This window comes from Pseudorasbora parva, chromosome 25 (genome assembly GCF_024679245.1).
Source record: "Pseudorasbora parva isolate DD20220531a chromosome 25, ASM2467924v1, whole genome shotgun sequence".
NCBI lineage: Eukaryota > Metazoa > Chordata > Actinopteri > Cypriniformes > Gobionidae > Pseudorasbora > Pseudorasbora parva.
This window is the reverse complement of record NC_090196.1, coordinates 28,179,099-28,197,118: the sequence shown is the minus strand read 5'-3', so window position 1 is coordinate 28,197,118 and position 18,020 is coordinate 28,179,099. Positions and strand designations below refer to the sequence as shown.

Here is an 18,020-nt window from a genome sequence, read left to right as displayed (position 1 = left end):
ATAACGCATTCAATCAGTGTTCATTGCATAGCATACTGATAGAGGACATTAATATAATTTTGTCATAATTAGCTAAAGTTGATAGCATTTCTTTGTTACTGAAAGAAAGTCTGAAATATAGCTTGACTAGATCCAACTCTGCCATGTCCTCTATCAGTATGCTATGCAATGAACACTGATCGAATGCGTTATTCTCAAGATTTTATTTCGACTTTTTTTCTCGAAATATAACGACTTTATTCTCAATATTTAATGAGTTTATTCTCGAGATTGTATCTCGACTTTTTTTCTCTCGAAATTTAACGAGTTTAATCTCGCATTATAATGACTTTAATCTTGAGATGCTTTTTTTTTTTTTTTGCTTGGCCCTAATCCTCTTCTGTACTACATCAGTGTACTATTTAAAAGGTTTTCTATTTGCAAATATTTTAAAATGTAATTTATTCCTCAAAATCAAAGCTGAATTTTCAGCATCATTACTCCACTCTTCAGTGTTGCATGGTCCTTCAGAAATCATTATATGATTTTATGCTCAGGAAACATTTATCATAATCATCAATACTGAATACATTTGCTGCTGCATATTTGTTGTTTTTTCAGGATTTTTTGTATTAATAAAAAGTTCAAAAGAACAGCTTTTAATATAGAAATCTTTGTCTTTACTGTCACTTTTTATAAATGTTATGTATCCTTGCTATAAATAAACCTTATTAACACGGAAGCAAAACTTAAAACACTCTTGGACAATTGAAAATGAATAGATTCATTAATTAATTTTAGACAAAGGGTTAAACAAAACAGACAATAAAACTTTATTGAAGTCAACACAAATTTAAAAATATAATTCATAGGCTTCTTCACCAGGTGAATCAATGAGCTGATCTTCTACAGAAAAGATTGAATTAAAAAAAGCTATATATAAAATCCAATAAAGATGCATAGCTAAACAGAGCAGGTGAAATGAACAGTGTGTGATGTTTACTACATATGTGTCCTAAAATAACATCTGCAAAAAAAGCAGAGGAGTTTAATACTAGAGATTATGGTTACAGAAATAGGCCCATTTGGGTTACTTAGAACTGAACTGCAATTTTAAATATAACAGTTAAAACCTCATTCACATCACTGTTCTTCTCTACGGTCATGGGCAGGCCTGACCTCAAGTGCTCTCAAAAACAGTTTTGCAGTCTTTTCGTGGCTCTCAGACCTCCATGCTCTCTTTCTTCTCCAGCTGTGTCTCTGGCGTGGAGAGGTGTTCCAGTTCATATCGGCCGTTTTGGTCGGCTGGCCGAACTTCTGTGGAAGTTTTCTTGTGCTCCAGGATCTGCTGAAGCTGATGACTGGCATAATCAGGCTTGCTGGTGAGGGGACATTGTGGCACCTCAATGCCCAAGATATCTGCCACCATATAGGGCCTGAGCCAGCCAACCAGCGGTGTGCTGCCAGGGGTGTAGTGCGTCTCCTTGTGGTAGAAAAGAAGCCCGTCCACCTAGAATAAATGGAACACATTTTGAGTTCATTGCGTATTGAAATAAAACAACACAGATAATCAAGTAAAACTCGATCCTATTTGGCATGTTTAAGGGTTAGCTCACCCAAAAATGAAAATGTGATGTTTATCTGCTTACCCCCAGGGCATCCAGTATGTAGGTGTGTTTGTTTCTTCAGTAGAACACAAATGAAGATTTTTTTACTTCAGCCGTTGCTCGTATAAATGCATGTCAATGGGGTGCATTTCTATGAGAGTGAAAAACACATCCGAATCCATATTAAACCCTGTGGCTCGTTGTGACACATTAATATCTTAAGACACAAAACAACCGGTTTCTACGAGAAACCCAACAGTATTTATGTAATTTTTTACCTCATATCAGACAAATCTAATCTAATATTCGCTGAATAAGGTCAAAATCCTGGCGCTATCATATATATATTTATAGATTCCTCATTCGTGCCTGCGCGGCTCGATTGAATGAGGCATCTATGTAAAATATCTACAATCGTGCCGGTATTTTGACTTTCCTCAGCGGAAGTAATGGCGCATCAGTGTGTCGCCACGAGCCACAGGGTTTAATATGGATTTGTATGTCTGTGTTTTTTACTCTCATAGATATGCACCTCATTGACATGCATTTTACGAGCAATGGTTGGAGTTAAAAATCTTCATTTGTGTTCTCCTGAAGAAACAAACACACCTACTTCTGGGATGCCCTGGGGGTAAGCAGATAAACATCACATTTTCATTTTGGGGTGAACTATCCCTTTAAGTAGGAAATGCCTTGTAACAAATTGTCTGTTATAATGGTGTCGACTTGTATTGTTCCCAGGATCAAGAATTCAAAGAGTAAACATTTAACAGGAGTGAGTTTCTTTCGGTTAGTGAAGGTTCGAGCACGTTGTAGGTAACGGCTAAACACTGCAAATAAATAAAATATGCAGAGAACAGCACAACGGAAAAACCTACAAAAGTGTTTGTAGTCAACACTTCCAACTGAATGACCACAGACACTGTGTTATAGGCCAAAAAGAGGGGGAAAACGGCCAGTTCCACCCAGAGCAAAACTCTATCACATACAGGTAAAGGGTATACTTCAATTTCCGCATCCGAACGAATCTCTTATCTCTTCTGTCTCACTTGCGCATGCTGTAGTAAGCGCCCCAAAAAATTACCTACACACGGACAATGGGTGCGAATATCAGCAAACCCTCGTGATGACGAAAATGACATTGCGTTACAGTTCAGCGATAAACCTACCCTTACAACAACTGTTCTGTTAATAACCCTCTTAAGATCCTACTGTCTGTACAAAAATGCAGCAGTATAATCTGTAGTTTCTTTTTTTTGGAAGATCTGGAGCTGTCAAAAACATTTTTGCAGTCAAATAAATTTGAATTTCCAGGTATTAAAGAGAAAGAGTAAACATTATTTATTTACATATATTACCAACACTGTAAAATACAAAACGGGTTGAAAATCAGTGAATTTACACTGTAAATTATGGATGTTCTTACTGTAAAGTTGTACTCATGTGCAAGAGCTTTTTGGATGGACTCTGTTGAACAGCTGATGTTGTTCAGACTCACGAATCGGAACTGCAGAGAGAGAACAGACCATGAATGAATAAAGTACTTCAAATAAAAGTTAATTCTTGCTTACAGATGCAGTTATAGGTTCACTCACAGGATTAATCTTGGAAATTTCAGAAAGATCTTCAGCCTCTTCCACTTTAGACTGCAGCCAGTAGAACCGGAACTCTGTCTGTAAAGATATAACAGCTTGTGCTTACAGTTGTAAGATAGGAATTGTGTGCGATTTTCATCATTTATATACACTACCGTTTAAAAGTTAGGGCACTGAAAGATATTTTTGAAACAAGACAACAAGCTGCATTTATTGCATCAAAAAAGTAATACTTAACTTAAAAATAACTATTAAAATAAATGTTAGTGTGCATACAAAATTTAAGTGTTTCATGATCCTTCAGAAATCATTCTAATATGACGTATTATCAATGTTGAAAACGATTGCGCTGCTTAAAATTTGTGTGGAAACAAGAAACATCTTTTTTTTTTCAGGATTCGATGAGTAGAATGTTTAAAAGAACGCATTAATATGAAATAGAACAGTTTTGTAACATTAGTCACTTTTGTTCAATTTATACAACCTTTCTGAATAAAAGTATTAATTTCCTAATACCGACCCCAAACTTTTTAATGGTAGCATATCAAAATCTAAAACTACATTTAATGCAGTTTTAATGCAAGAAACATAAGTGCACTTTTCTGAAATTAATTATATAAAATGCTCTGAAAGTGTAGAATATAGCCCTATCCAGATGGTAATTGTTTCTCACAGGGTCATAAGGTCAACGTTCATCATTAACGGGAGCGAGTCTGGGATTTTATTGCCGTCTGAATCCAGAATGTCAGTGTTTTTCTCCCACCACCCGCGCAAAAAATAATAATCCCAGACCGAATTATCGACTGTTTTTAGACAAACACCAAGGTCGTGTCGGGATTTAATTTAATCCACATCTCTGAGTTTTCAAGAAGAGATTGCTTCAAAATTAACTGTTTATATCCTTTTTGACCCCTGCAGATCACCGTATCGTTGTGCTTCACTGTCATTTGGATGCATTTGAAAGATCTATAGCTCACACTTTTCTTACTAAAATGCTGGAAAGTATTTACAAGAATAATCTTTCATCACCACTCAAAAGAAAAACACAAACATTTGAAATAAGCCATTATTACGGCAGTAATTGACGTTATATAGGTTAAATTTGCAGCATTTTATTAACTTATTTACGCTTATTTCCACATTATTAAAATGACATCTTCCTATTTTTAAACGGGAGATTTAAATAATTAAATAATGAATAATTTCCTATTATTAAATTAAATATGATTTTAATCATATTACTCCAAGCATATGACATTTTTACAGCAGTCAGTCATTCACCTGATCACGTGAGCAGTGTTCCCAAGAGCGCAGGATCACAAAACTCAAATAAATCACCATTCGAATGCAACAGTTTTATCACTGAGGTGGCATGCACATTTATTTTTACAGACGTCCACATGAGAAACAATTACCGTTCGAATACGACTTAAGACCCTAAGGTTTATGCAAATGTCATTAGATTAAGTCACCACTCACTGAGCAGTCATATACAGGATGTCCCCTCCAGCACATGACGTCCAGGATGTAGTATGTTCTGTCCACATCGCTATAGATGCAGTCCAGGATGGTGTAATCTATATAAAACATATTTATCAGTTTCATTTTCTGGGTTGGTTCAGAAATGCAGTCCTCTAGCACACTCTAGTGTGATAAATCTGTAGGACAGGTGCAGAGATACAGACCCTTTCCCAGGGCAGAGTTGTGTCTGTTGCCGCCAGGGATAAGAGAAGGGAAACGATTGACACAGTAGCCGCTTTTGGTGAAAGATGAGGTAGATCCCTAAGGATAAAACAATAATCATGAATATTAAACAGAAAAGGCTGCATCAATACACTTTTATTCAAGAGGATTCAAGAGTCTGCTCACCAAGGCTGCATTTATTTGATCAAAAATACAGTAAAAACAGCAATATTGTGAAATAATATTACAAATTATTAGAACTGTTTTATATTTGAATATATTTTAAACTGTAATTTATTTCTGTGATCAAATCTGTATTTTCAGCATCATTCCTCCAGTCTTCAGTGTCACATGATGAATCATAATAATATGATTTGCGAGAAACATTTATGATTATTATCAATTTTGTGTTGCTTAATATTATTGTAAAAACTGTGTTTTGGAACATCAATTTATTTCATCCCTGCTGAATAAAAGTAGTCTGTTAATTTCTTTAAAAACAAAGTCTCACTAAACCCAAACGTTGGAACAGCTGTGCATTTCTGATCACATGATGTACATGCTTTCTGGATGAAAAAAAGATTGGTCCAAACCTTGGAGGCAACAACGAGGGAACGCTTCCCAACTGGACAAACCACCATCAGCCAATCAGAGCTCAGATCTGCAGGGATGTCCACCAACCACTCTGACAACATCAGCTGGAGATATCACACAAATATAAAACACAACGTTCCTATTAAAAAACTGTTTAATTACACTACCAGACAGCAATGTCATATTAATTAATCACTTTGCATTATATAATTTTTTATAATATTGGCATATAACTTTTATAAAATACTTACAAATCAGCTTCCAGACAGCATTATCAAAATGATTACTTGCGTATTTATTTGTATTATAATAAATATTGTAACTTATGCGTTATTATTAGTTTATTTAAATAAGAGAAAACATTCACTCCTTAGCATAAAAAAAAATGGGCCAAGCCAAGAATGACAAATCCTCAACTGGTCTTTTAAAGGAGTGGTTGCATGCAATTTCACTTTTTAACTTTAGTTAGTGTGTAATGTTGCTGCTCGAGCATAAACAGTATCTGCAAAGTTACAGCGCTGAGAGTTCAATGCAAACAGAGATATTGTCTTTTTTGGCAGTTTATTGCCTACAAAAACGGCCGGTTTGGACTACAACGAGCTTCTTCCGGGTTGGTGACATCATAAACCCTCGCTAGTCTCCGCAGATGTGACTTCCGCCTGTAATGGTAAGGGGCGTGGCGTTTCAGGACAACCTGTGCTTGGCACTTCAGCCAATAAAAATACAGGAAACTACATTTGGCCATCTAACCAATCTAAGACCACTGCGTTATTCGGAGGGATGGGCTTCAGAGAAGCAGGAAGCAAACGAGCCGTTCAAAGGACAGTGGAGACAGCGGTGTGGAATAAAGGGAAAATAGAAGAAAAATACAGCGTAAAAAAAGAAAAAGAAGTATTAAGACGTTATATTGCGCCCCATAAACACAACCAAGCCTAGAAAAAAAAAACACTGAATCACCCCTTTAAACAATGGTAAGGAAATGATCAAGAAATGCACAAATACTGTAGATAAAGTAACTCAGCATGGAATGGCCTTCCTCAACTCATATCATTTCATTATTATATCATATAATTTTTATGTTTTTAAAACTTCCAATCACAAATAATATTCTTTATGAAACCTGAGGGATTTCTGTCCCTCCACATAAAGTCCATTATCCCTTTTAAACTTAAAAGACCAAAATAATTATATATTAGGCCATCCTTAAAAATATTATGGTTTGCAGTAACAGTACAAATTTTAAAAAAAAGGGTCGGTAGGTAGGTCAATTTTTTTTTTTCTTCAAATTTTAATGTAAAAAAAAGTACATTTTTGGTGATGGTGATTACGTAGGTATGAATTTAAACTGACTGGGTCTTCAAGCCGTGCCTTCGGGCGTGTAGGCTAATTGCAGGCTATATAGACCACAAACAAATTGAAATATTTGTCAAAAACATGTTTATTGCATAAATTTCAGGTGCATTCATTAAGAAAAGGTTCCAGCCACCGCTAGCTGTCATTGACTCATAGCTGTCAACCCTCCCTTTTTTCCGGGTTTCTCACGTATTTTAGCTCTTTTCCCGTTTTAGTATTTTCCAGTGATATGTATTGTATATGATATGTATATGTATTCGTATTTTTACGCTCGATTGTGTTAACTCAGAATACGCTACTATCTGTGTCTCTGAAGTGGCTTGCACTTGTTGCTAAACCAACGCATATGGTGATATAGACTAGTGTATTTGAATATTAAAAAGTTTTTTTATTTTTATGAATTCAATTAATTAAGCAGCTATAACCTACTCTTTACTGGTAAATATTACAGTAAACAAACATCACAGAAAATGGCAGAGCATTTTTTTCAGACGTTATTTTATTTTTGTAATATTATGTATTGTCTCTGTTTTTTTGAAGAGACACTGCCCCTCTTTCCTCCTTCTTGACAGCCTACATTTAGAATAATAGCTTTGATTAACAATAATGATGAAAAAGGTTTAAAAATCGTGATTGTTTGGATTGTTTTTCCTGCCGTCGAGCCACAGCCATTCACTAAATCAGTGTTTCCCAACCTTTTTTCAGTCAAAGATCAATCCTTTTTAAAATTACAAAAGCTATTCAATCAAGAGTTGTGAGTGATGTCCTTATCTTTTGTTTGACAGACAGCAGTAAAGGCTACTGCCCCTTTAAGACCTAATACAGGGATATGCTCGTCTTTCTCGACTGTATACAGTTAAGGCATCAGACTGTCTGCTTGGATTCTCATCAAGATCGACATGTTGACATACTTTTTGTGTGAGTTTGTCCGTTGAAGCACAAGACTTGAAGAACTCAATATTTGCGCGCTGTGAGACATGCGCACGCTTTTGTACCAGCGCAGAGAGACAGCTTCGTTCTCACACTACAGAGTTCTCATTCGCGTCTTCTGGCGAATATACTGGGTGATGACGGCGAAATGACTGGTCATACGGCAGCACTCGCATGCATTGAACACAGTTTACAAAGATAGAACCGTTTTGCCCAAAGACCGTTTTGCCCACGTTTTTCTTTTATTATCGCTGTTGTAGTGTAGCCTGTCTCTGATGGAGCCAGCACGTGTATCCATCGACAGAACCATACATAAAGCATTAATTTTCAAGTTACAACCAGTGCCACCGCTCCCACCACACGCTGCGGTCGAGCAAAACACACGCTACCCATTGACAACGATATTTCAGACTGACAGAGACAAGATAAACGGCTTTTCCGCCATTTGTTACTGTTTTGTACACGTTGTTATATTAATTATAATTCAAATTCTGTTTTATTGGCCACAATATAGTAATGATGAATGTTGAGAGGGGCACTTTTGATTAATTTTCAAAAAGGGCAAGGGTTCAAACCCCCAAACCCTCCCCTCTGCAGTGCACTTGGCTGTGTGTAACGTGTCCATGGTCCTGACTCCTGTCACACAATGCGGCGAAATCTCCGACAGGGCTTTAATAGTCTACGTTACCGTGAATGCGAGAATGAGCCGAAACGAACGCACGTGCAGGCCATAGTGTGACATCTGTTAACCTTAGTGTAAACATAGATGACATCACGGGTTTTTCTATAAAATAAAGAACGTAGCCTTCGTATGTAGACCCAGGCAATTTATATATTTATAATATTTACTAAAATATATTCATATTATTTTATTACTTTTGTATTAGATGTTTGAAGAGTAAAAAAAGAAATTGGTCGGTCTTAAAGCAAATTTAAAACCGGCAAGTCGGTCGGACTAAAAGGAAAAAAAAAAACTTTGAGTCGGCCCTAAATTGACAGGGTCGGTCGGGTTACGGCAAACAAGAATATTTTTAAGGATGGCCTTTATATATATATATATGTATAATTATGCAATGGGGAAATATTTGTGGGTCCTAATAATAATAATACTCAAATAATTGTAATAATACACAAATAATAATAGTAATAAAAAATGTAAAAAAATAAATAAATAAAAAACTCTTGTTGGCTTAAACTATCGGGATACATATCGTATCTTGAGTTCAGTATCGTGATATATACTGAATTGTAACGCAAGTATATCATTACACCTCTAATAAACTAGCTTTACAGGTTTGATTTCTTTTTTTAAATAAGAAATTTTAAAAAGTAAAAATATGCATGGTATTATAATTTTATACTAAAATTAAAGTAGTGGAAAAAAAACTTAAAATGTAGAAAGAACAAAGCACACAGATTGTAATTGCTCCTTTGAAATATTACGCAATTGTGGCATCCATTTCTATGATACCTGAAATTGGATTAATTATGCAGCCCTTTGCTAGAGAGGCATTTATTATTATATTTCTCAGCAGATTTCACTCAGGAGTATCCTCATGCGTTTCAGTCTGATTCATCACTTTATTCTGTCTTAAATGTTTTTTTCTGAGACACCAATGGCTTTTTAAGTAGTGCGTTTGCTTCAGTTTTGCTAATTTTCTGACCAATAATTTGTGCTTAAGACAATTAAAATATTAGGCTTGGCCCTTTTTTTGCCCAGTGTCCTTTAACTTTATGTGGGCATTTTCCACTTTTCAATTCTTCTAAATGAACCAGATGTTTCTGCTACTAAACCTTTAAAGCTGGTCGATGTGAATGACTATATCTGTAAGCAATTATTTGAGCACCTGGTTGGCATAATGCTTCGGGAGCTTCTTCCTCTGCTCGATCTCCATCCCCTCTTCATCTGCGCTGTTCTCCAGCTGTTCCGGACTCTTCTTCTCTTTGTCCTCCTCATCATCACTATCGACTCCTGTCCAGTCTCCATCTGCCAGACGACGGGCGTGATTCACGTAGTTCAGCCTCTTCCTGCCAACATAATGTTTTTGATTAGTGTCACCTGCATCAAAATAAAAGTTGTGGTTGCTAGGGCACTGTAGGTGGTTGCTGAGCAGATGCTCGGGAGAAATTACTGAATAAAGTCGCTATTTTTGTTCGTTTTTTTGTGCTCAAAATGTATTCTTTCCACTTCATAAAAGTACAGTTGAACCGCTGGAATCATGGACGATTTTCCCGATCTCTCCAGATGTTCCCAATTCAGTGTCGGAATGGGGACGGGAATTTACATTAGCAATGAATGAAACTAAGACAGTAGACATGGTCATCAGTGCTAGGAATGAGCAAAACATTCCTTGTCCTTCTTTCCCTGTTATTTCCGGACATGTAATTAGAAGAGTTTTAACTTTTAAACTGCTTGGTGTCCATATCTCTTCCGATCTGTCATGGGACGCCCACATTAAGTACATGATTATGAAAGTACGTCCTAGAATCTATTATCTTTGTGTTGCTAAAAAAGCGGGTCTACCTTGTGATGTTTTAACACAAATATATCCGACTTTTATACGGCCAGTGCTGGAGTACGCATGCCCAGTATAGGGTGGACTGCCTCAAGGTCTCTCCGATGAGTTACAGAGGGTTCACAAACATTGCTGTCGGATAATAGGTATTAGGACTTCAATCCTTCTATCACTGAGTGAGAGATGTGATGAAGCTACGTTACGTACTTTTACTCAATCAATTAAGGACAGTTCATCACCACTGCATTGCTTCCTGTCTGTGGCTCCAACACCAAGTTATCAGTTGTGGCAGCACAGGAAATTTGTCAAGAACAAAAAACAAGAACTTTATTTTATTCCAAGTGCTCTTCAATTGTTTTACAAATACTTTTTAGGTGTTTGATTGTATGAAGTCCAGTTCAGCTTTTTTATTTGTGCTGTACTATCTCTCAGAAGTTAACCATAATATTATGTCAGAATTATGTTATTTTTTGGATTTTTAGCTTGTTTTAAATATAATGGTTATAATGGTTGTTTCAGAGTATATGTTATGTTTGACACATTTCATGTTTTTTTGCTGCAATATCCTGCCTTGTCAAACCTTAAATAAACCTAAACTTTGAAAGTCATTATATTACTGTCCATGGAGGGGTCAAAAAGCTCTCGGATTTCATTAAAAATATCTTAATCTGTGTTTCGAAGATAAACAAAGGTCCTACGGGTTTGCAGTGACATGAGGGTGAGGAATTATTGACAGAATTTTAATTTTTGGGTGAACTATCCCTTTAAGAATGGTCTGTTTTGATGTCATGGTGGCTTTAACTCACTCTTTCTGGAGCTCCAGGAACCTCCTGCGCCGCTCACTCTGCTCCAGAACACTGTATTTGCTCTTGTACTGGGCCAGGCGTGGATGGGGAGCAGAAGTGCTGTTGGGTTCTCTGGATACAGCGAAGCTGGAGGAGAGCGCCTGGGTCAGAGCCTCCATGATGGACCTATGACAACACACAGAAGGGTTCACATCATCCCAAGACACGTATATGCAATAACATGAGTCGGTTATGTATATAATACCAATAAGGCATTTCAAAAGCAAACAGAAATCACCCATATTATACCATTTTAATAAACACAAAACAAACATACAGATAAACCAACAGCTGGCTGCAAACACGTGATCACATTCCCATCAGAGCTGCTCTAAGATCCTTTGCTCATGATTCTGGGTCATATAAACACGAAGAGAATAAAAAAACAGACGAGTGAAATACACAAACACCTACTTCGGCAGAGATGCACGCTTTGAAACGTAATGGCGCGCTGCTGACCTCATCAAGCCTCACCGCGGCCGACCAAACTCCATCGCGGAGTTTCAGCTGAGGCGTTCATCTCAAAATCACTTTACTGTTGTTAAAGTTCGTTCGATTTACTAATACTAATTCAGTTAAAAATACACACATTCTATCAAATGTGATGCATTAGTTCGGCTCTAAAGCAATACGGATGACAAACGAGGAAATACAGTATGAGATGGTGGTCTAAATACTTATCCCATTTTAATTTGTCACTGTATACCCCAACATACACACAGAAGCCTATATAAATCATATATGACGTAATAATTTTCGGTCATATATTGGTATGGTCTGGATATCAACACTACATTTGAAAGTTATCATTAATTCAATTAGTAATAGAATCAAATATTCAAAAAGAGTGACAGAAAAATAGACTGATTCGAAACGATTCGTAAAGGTTTCACAAAGCGTTTTGAAAGTGCCTGTCACTAACAGTAGGTGGCGCTGTGGCGGAATGTGCCTATGGCGCAGAAAACGCCAAAGAAGAAGAAGAAGAAGGTAGAGAAAGTTACACAGCAACAGCAGAGTCAATTTAACTAGAGCAAACGAAAACATTAGCAATAGAGGGAAGTTGAAGTTCTAAGGGTTAATAATGAAACGTAGCTACCCCCGCGGGGCAGAAACAAGAAGAGACAAAAAAGAATGTGGTCAAACTCCCCAGATTCTCTTCTTTCTTTTCACACAAACTCCACAGATATCAGTCAACACCATCAGCAGCGCTGCAGTAGCAGCCCCTCTCCCGAGGATGGGCTTAAGCTCTCGCTCTCTCCCGAGTCCCAGTCCGGCCCTGGAAAATGACAATAATGTGCTGGTGAGTGCAGCTTACAAACAATACAGATGCAACACAGACACATCACAACATAGACACAACACAGGCACAGCACAGATGCTAACACAACACAACATAGACACTGCACAGAAGCGACACGGCACAACCCAAACACAACATAGATGCAACACAGACACAACACAAACAAAACACAACACATCATAGACACAACACAGACATTACACAGATACAGCACAGGTGTGACACAGCATAGACGCAACGCAGAGAATAATAGATGCAACCCCGGAAAATGACAATAATGTGCTGGTGTTTGCAGCTTACGAACAACACAGATGCAACACAGACACAGCACATCACAACACAGACACAGCACAGATGCAACACAACATAGATGCAACACAGACACAGCAAAACACAGACACAGCATATATGCGACACAGCACACCACAGACACAGCACACCACAGACACAGCACAACACAGACACAGCACACCACAGACACAGCACACAACAGACACACCACAGACACAGCACACCACAGACACAGCACAACACAGACACAGCACACCACAGACACAGCACACCACAGACACAGCACAACACAGGCACAACACACCACAGACACAGCACACCACAGACACAGCACAACACAGGCACAGCACACCACAGACACAGCACACCACAGACACAGCACAACACAGGCACAACACAACACAGACACAACACACCACAGACACAGCACACCACAGACACAACACAGACACAGCACACCACAGGCACAGCAAAACACAGACACAGCACACCACAGACACACCACAGACACAACACACCACAGACACAGCACACCACAGACACAGCACACCACAGACACAGCGTACCACAGACACAGCAAAACACACCACAGACACAGCACACCACAGACACAGCACACCAGAGACACAGCGTACCACAGACACAGCAAAACACACCACAGACACAGCACACCACAGACACAGCACACCACAGACACAGCGTACCACAGACACAGCAAAACACACCACACACGCAGCACACCACAGACACAGCACACCACAGACACAGCGTACCACAGACACAGCAAAACACACCACAGACACAGCACACCACAGACACAGCACACCACAGACACAGCACACCACAGACACAGCACAACACAGACACAGCACACCACAGACACAACACAGACACAGCACACCACAGACACAGCACACCACAGACACAACACAGACACAGCACACCACAGACACAACACAGACACAGCACACCACAGACACAACACAGACACAGCACACCACAGACACAGCACACCACAGACACAACACAGACACAGCACACCACAGACACAGCACACCACAGACACAGCACACCACAGACACAGCACACCACAGACACGTCACAGACACAGCACACCACAGACACAGCACACCACAGACACGACACAGACACAGCACACCACAGACACAGCACACCACAGACACAACACAGACACAGCACACCACAGACACAACACAGACACAGCACACCACAGACACAACACAGACACAGCACAACACAGACACAGCACACCACAGACACAGCACACCACAGACACAACACAGACACAGCACACCACAGACACAGCACACCACAGACACGTCACAGACACAGCACACCACAGACACGACACAGACACAGCACACCACAGACACAGCACAACACAGACACAGCACAACACAGACACAGCACAACACAGACACAGCACACCACAGACACAACACAGACACAGCACACCACAGACACACCACAGACACAGCACACCACAGACACAGCACACCACAGACACAGTAACAGACACAGTTTATATGTAAATGTATGTTTGCTGACGGATGTTAAAATGGTGTGTGTTTGTTTAACCTGCACAGAAGCATCAGACAATACTGAGGCGAGGACATGATCCTCTTCTCTCCATTGAGAGATGCTCGGTGTGCTGCAACATGTTTCACTGTGACTACTGTACAATGCTGCATAAACATCTACACGAGGCACAAAATCATGTTACAAATCACCTTCGAAATGCTGTTCAACAGGAAGGTATGTGTGTGTTCCTTAAATGTCTTTATACAGTTAAGTTATACTGTGAGTAAGTTTACCAAAGCTTCTGTTTTTCACATGTTTTGGCCTTGGTCATACAAATGATTAATATTACCTTGCCCAACAGTTATAAGCTCATTATCTAGAATAAAATCTATTATTACTCTAAAAAAAGAATATTTATTTTATTCTTCGATGTTGCTTTTCCCTTGATGTCTCTCTTATCTCGATCTCTGTCTTCATCCCTAAACTTTTACAGGATTGCTGCACTGAACTGTATAAACCAATTTATAAATGATTCATGACTATTGGACTTGTGCTTTCTACATTTTAGGATTTGTCATCATCAAGTGTGGTCTAGGCTGCAGACAAACACCACACTTTCACTGCTGCTACTGCACATCAACAATAATCAGAAGGGATGCTCTGATTAAACATTTAACAGCTTGTAAAAATACATCAATACGGCCTCCACCCACTCTGCCAGCAGCAGCACCACCTCCATCCACAGCAGAAGTACATCCATCAGAAGTACCTCCATCCACAGTAAATGTACCTCCATCAGAAGTACCTCCATCCACAGCAGAAGTACATCCATCAGAAGTACCTCCATCTACAGCAGAAGTACATCCATCAGAAGTACCTCCATCCACTGTAAATTTACCTCCATCAGAAGGACTTCCATCCACAGTAAATGTACCTCCATCCACAGCAGAAGTATGTCCATCAGAAGTACCTCCATCCACAGTAAATGTTCCTCCATCAGAAGTACCTCCATCCAAAGTAAATATACCTCCATCAGAAGTACCTCCATCCACAGTAAATGTACCTCCATCAGAGGTACCTCCATCCAAAGTAAATATACCTCCATCAGAAGTACCTCCATCCACAGTAAATGTACCTCCATCAGAAGTACCTCCATCCACAGTAAATGTACCTCCATCAGAAGTACCTCCATCCACAGTAAATGTACCTCCATCAGAAGTACCTCCATCCACAGTAAATGTACCTCCATCAGAGGTACCTCCATCCACAGTAAATGTACCTCCATCAGAGGTACCTCCATCCACAGTAAATGTACCTCCATCAGAAGTACCTCCATCCATAGTAAATGTACCTCCATCAGAAGTACCCCCATCCACAGCAGAAGTACCTCCATCAGAAATACCTCCATCCAAAGTAACTGTACCTCCATCAGAAGTACCTCCATCCACAGCAGAAGTACCTCCATCCCTAGCAGAAAGACATCTGTCCACAGAGGCGGGACCTCCATCCACAGCAGAAGGATTTTCGTTCCCAGCAGAAGGAATTCCATCCCTATTAGAAGGTCTTCCATCACCAGCAAAAGGTCCTTCATCATCAAAAGTAAGATTACGTGTCTGGCAGCAAGTCAGGCTGCTTTACACACATTGCAACATTTAAATATATAGAAGGAACTTCCTGGTTCACATAAACAGAAAACACAGGCACAACACTTTGCTGGGAAGATTTGACTTCCAATAATATTGAGGATGAACCAAGATGATGATATGTACGATTTTTTTCTGTTACGAATTAAAAAGGTTATTGCGAATTTTCTCACAATTCAGATTTTTTTTCTTCTCGCAATTGCACGTTCATATCTCACAATTCTGGCTTTATAACTCGCAATTCAGAGTTTATGTCTCAGTATTCTGAGAAAAAAAAGACAGAATTGTGAGTTAACTCAGAGTTGTGAGAAATAAAGTCAGAATCGCAAGATATAAACTCACAATTGCGAGAAAATAGTCCAAATTGTAATACAAAAAGTCGCAATTACCTTTTATATTTTTTTTTTATTCCATGACGGAAACCAGCTTCCATAGATTCATACCATAAATGGTGCATTAACTGTTTATCAAAACAGTGCACTTGAAAAATGATACACAGGTGGATATTACCAATGGCAATTTTTAGCAAGTGTGTGTTTTATAAGTCGTCATAGTTTATATATAAATGTATGTTTGCTGACGGATGTTAAAATGGTGTGTGTTTGTTTAACCTGCACAGAAGCATCAGACAATACTGAGGCGAGGACATGATCCTCTTCTCTCCATTGAGAGATGCTCGGTGTGCTGCAACATGTTTCACTGTGACTACTGTACAATGCTGCATAAACATCTACACGAGGCACAAAATCATGTTACAAATCACCTTCGAAATGCTGTTCAACAGGAAGGTATGTGTGAGTTCATTAAATGTCTTTATACAGCTCAGTTATACTGTGTGTAAGTTTACCAAAGCTTCTGTTTTTCACATGTTTTGGCCTTGGTCATACAAATGATTAACATAACTTTGCCCAACCGTTATAAGCTCATTATCTAAAGAATTATTTTATTCTTCGATGTTGCTTTTCCCTTCTCTCTTTTATCTTGATCTCTTTCTTATTTTATGTAAAAAAATGTATTAAAGGCGCTTCATCCCTAAACTTTTACAGGATTGCTGCACTGGACTGTATAAACCAATTTATAAATGATTCATGACTATTGAACTTGTGCTTTCTACATTTTAGGATTTGTCATCATCAAGTGTGGTCTAGGCTGCAGACAAACACCACACTTTCACTGCTGCTACTGCACATCAACAATAATCAGAAGGGATGCTCTGATTAAACATTTAACAGCTTGTAAAAATACATCAATACGGCCTCCACCCACTCTGCCAGCAGCAGCACCACCTCCATCCACAGCAGAAGTACATCCATCAGAAGTACCTCCATCCACAGTAAATGTACCTCCATCAGAATTACCTTCATCCACAGTAAATGTACCTCCATCAGAAGAACCTCCATCCACAGTAAATGTACCTCCATCAGAAGTACCTCCATCCACAGTAAATGTACCTCCATCAGAAGTACCTCCATCCACAGCAGAAGGACCTCCATCTTCATTAAAAGGACCTTCATTCCCAGCAGCACCATCATCAGCAGTAAGATTACGTGTCCGGCAGCAAGTCAGGGTGGCTTGCACACACTGCGGCATTCAGATAAATAAAAAGAACTTGCTGGTTCACATAAACAGAAAACACAGGCACAACACTTTGCTGGGAAATTTCGACTTACAGTAATATTGAGGATGATACTGATTGTGTAAATATGTTTCGCGGCGATTTCTTGTTTTTAACACATTAAAATCTAATGAAAAACAAATGTTTTGTTATTAACTTGATATACTGAATTAAATATTGTACATTAAAGATTTGTGTAACCGGCACATGTTGCTCAAGATTATATATAAAAATATATTCAGCAACATTCAGTATGGCGTGTCACATTAATTAACCAGATAAGATTCTGATTAATTCACAAATAGCCTTACAAACAAAGAAGGAGAGCACAAATCAATTGTAAATTTAGTCAGTTTGTCACATGTTAAAAAAAAATAGTGCAAAATATTATAGAAAGGTGAGGCAATGTTAGTGTTAGCATCTAAAATTCCATGCAATCTTTTTTGCAACAATAAACATTTTTTTTATTAATGATTTATGAGAAAATTAGATCATACAAATATTAAACAAAGGTTTCTTGAACACCT

At 38.6% G+C, this 18,020-nt stretch overlaps 2 protein-coding genes across 3 annotated transcripts; one reads left to right on the top strand and one right to left on the bottom strand.

Moving 5' to 3' along the window:
• Positions 1-788: 788 nt before the first annotated feature.
• On the bottom strand, positions 789-11,786 carry snupn (snurportin 1). Of its 2 annotated transcripts, none has more exons than XM_067436683.1 (9): positions 11,517-11,786; positions 11,064-11,228; positions 9,589-9,769; positions 5,458-5,562; positions 4,867-4,963; positions 4,661-4,758; positions 3,182-3,259; positions 3,013-3,093; positions 789-1,489 (listed from the first exon to the last, which is right to left on the bottom strand). In XM_067436683.1, the coding sequence occupies exons 1-9, from the start codon at positions 11,564-11,566 to the stop codon at positions 1,202-1,204; spliced, it is 1,143 nt and encodes a 380-aa protein (XP_067292784.1). In that variant the 5' UTR covers positions 11,567-11,786; the 3' UTR covers positions 789-1,201. The 2 variants fall into 2 exon arrangements, with proteins under 2 accessions (XP_067292784.1, XP_067292785.1); XM_067436684.1 differs by having other exon boundaries at positions 11,380-11,534.
• Positions 11,787-11,969: 183 nt separating this feature from the next.
• On the top strand, positions 11,970-17,812 carry LOC137065119 (uncharacterized). Its single transcript, XM_067436682.1, has 5 exons — positions 11,970-12,402; positions 14,301-14,469; positions 14,804-15,834; positions 16,498-16,666; positions 17,000-17,812. The coding sequence occupies exons 1-5, from the start codon at positions 12,184-12,186 to the stop codon at positions 17,551-17,553; spliced, it is 2,142 nt and encodes a 713-aa protein (XP_067292783.1). The 5' UTR covers positions 11,970-12,183; the 3' UTR covers positions 17,554-17,812.
• Positions 17,813-18,020: the final 208 nt, after the last annotated feature.

Excerpts from the sequence above, each read along its gene's own strand:
- snupn (XM_067436683.1), bottom strand. The coding sequence starts at position 11,566 with ATGAGGTCAGCAGCGCGCCATTACGTTTCAAAGCGTGCATCTCTGCCG. Across the intron at positions 9,770-11,063 it reads TTCCTGGAGCTCCAGAAAGA|GAAGAGGCTGAACTACGTGA; the intron begins GTGAGTTAAAGC and ends TTATGTTGGCAG. Across the intron at positions 1,490-3,012 it reads CACATGAGTACAACTTTACA|GTGGACGGGCTTCTTTTCTA; the intron begins GTAAGAACATCC and ends CATTTATTCTAG.
- LOC137065119 (XM_067436682.1), top strand. The coding sequence starts at position 12,184 with ATGAAACGTAGCTACCCCCGCGGGGCAGAAACAAGAAGAGACAAAAAA. Across the intron at positions 12,403-14,300 it reads AAAATGACAATAATGTGCTG|AAGCATCAGACAATACTGAG; the intron begins GTGAGTGCAGCT and ends TAACCTGCACAG. Across the intron at positions 15,835-16,497 it reads AAGGTCCTTCATCATCAAAA|AAGCATCAGACAATACTGAG; the intron begins GTAAGATTACGT and ends TAACCTGCACAG.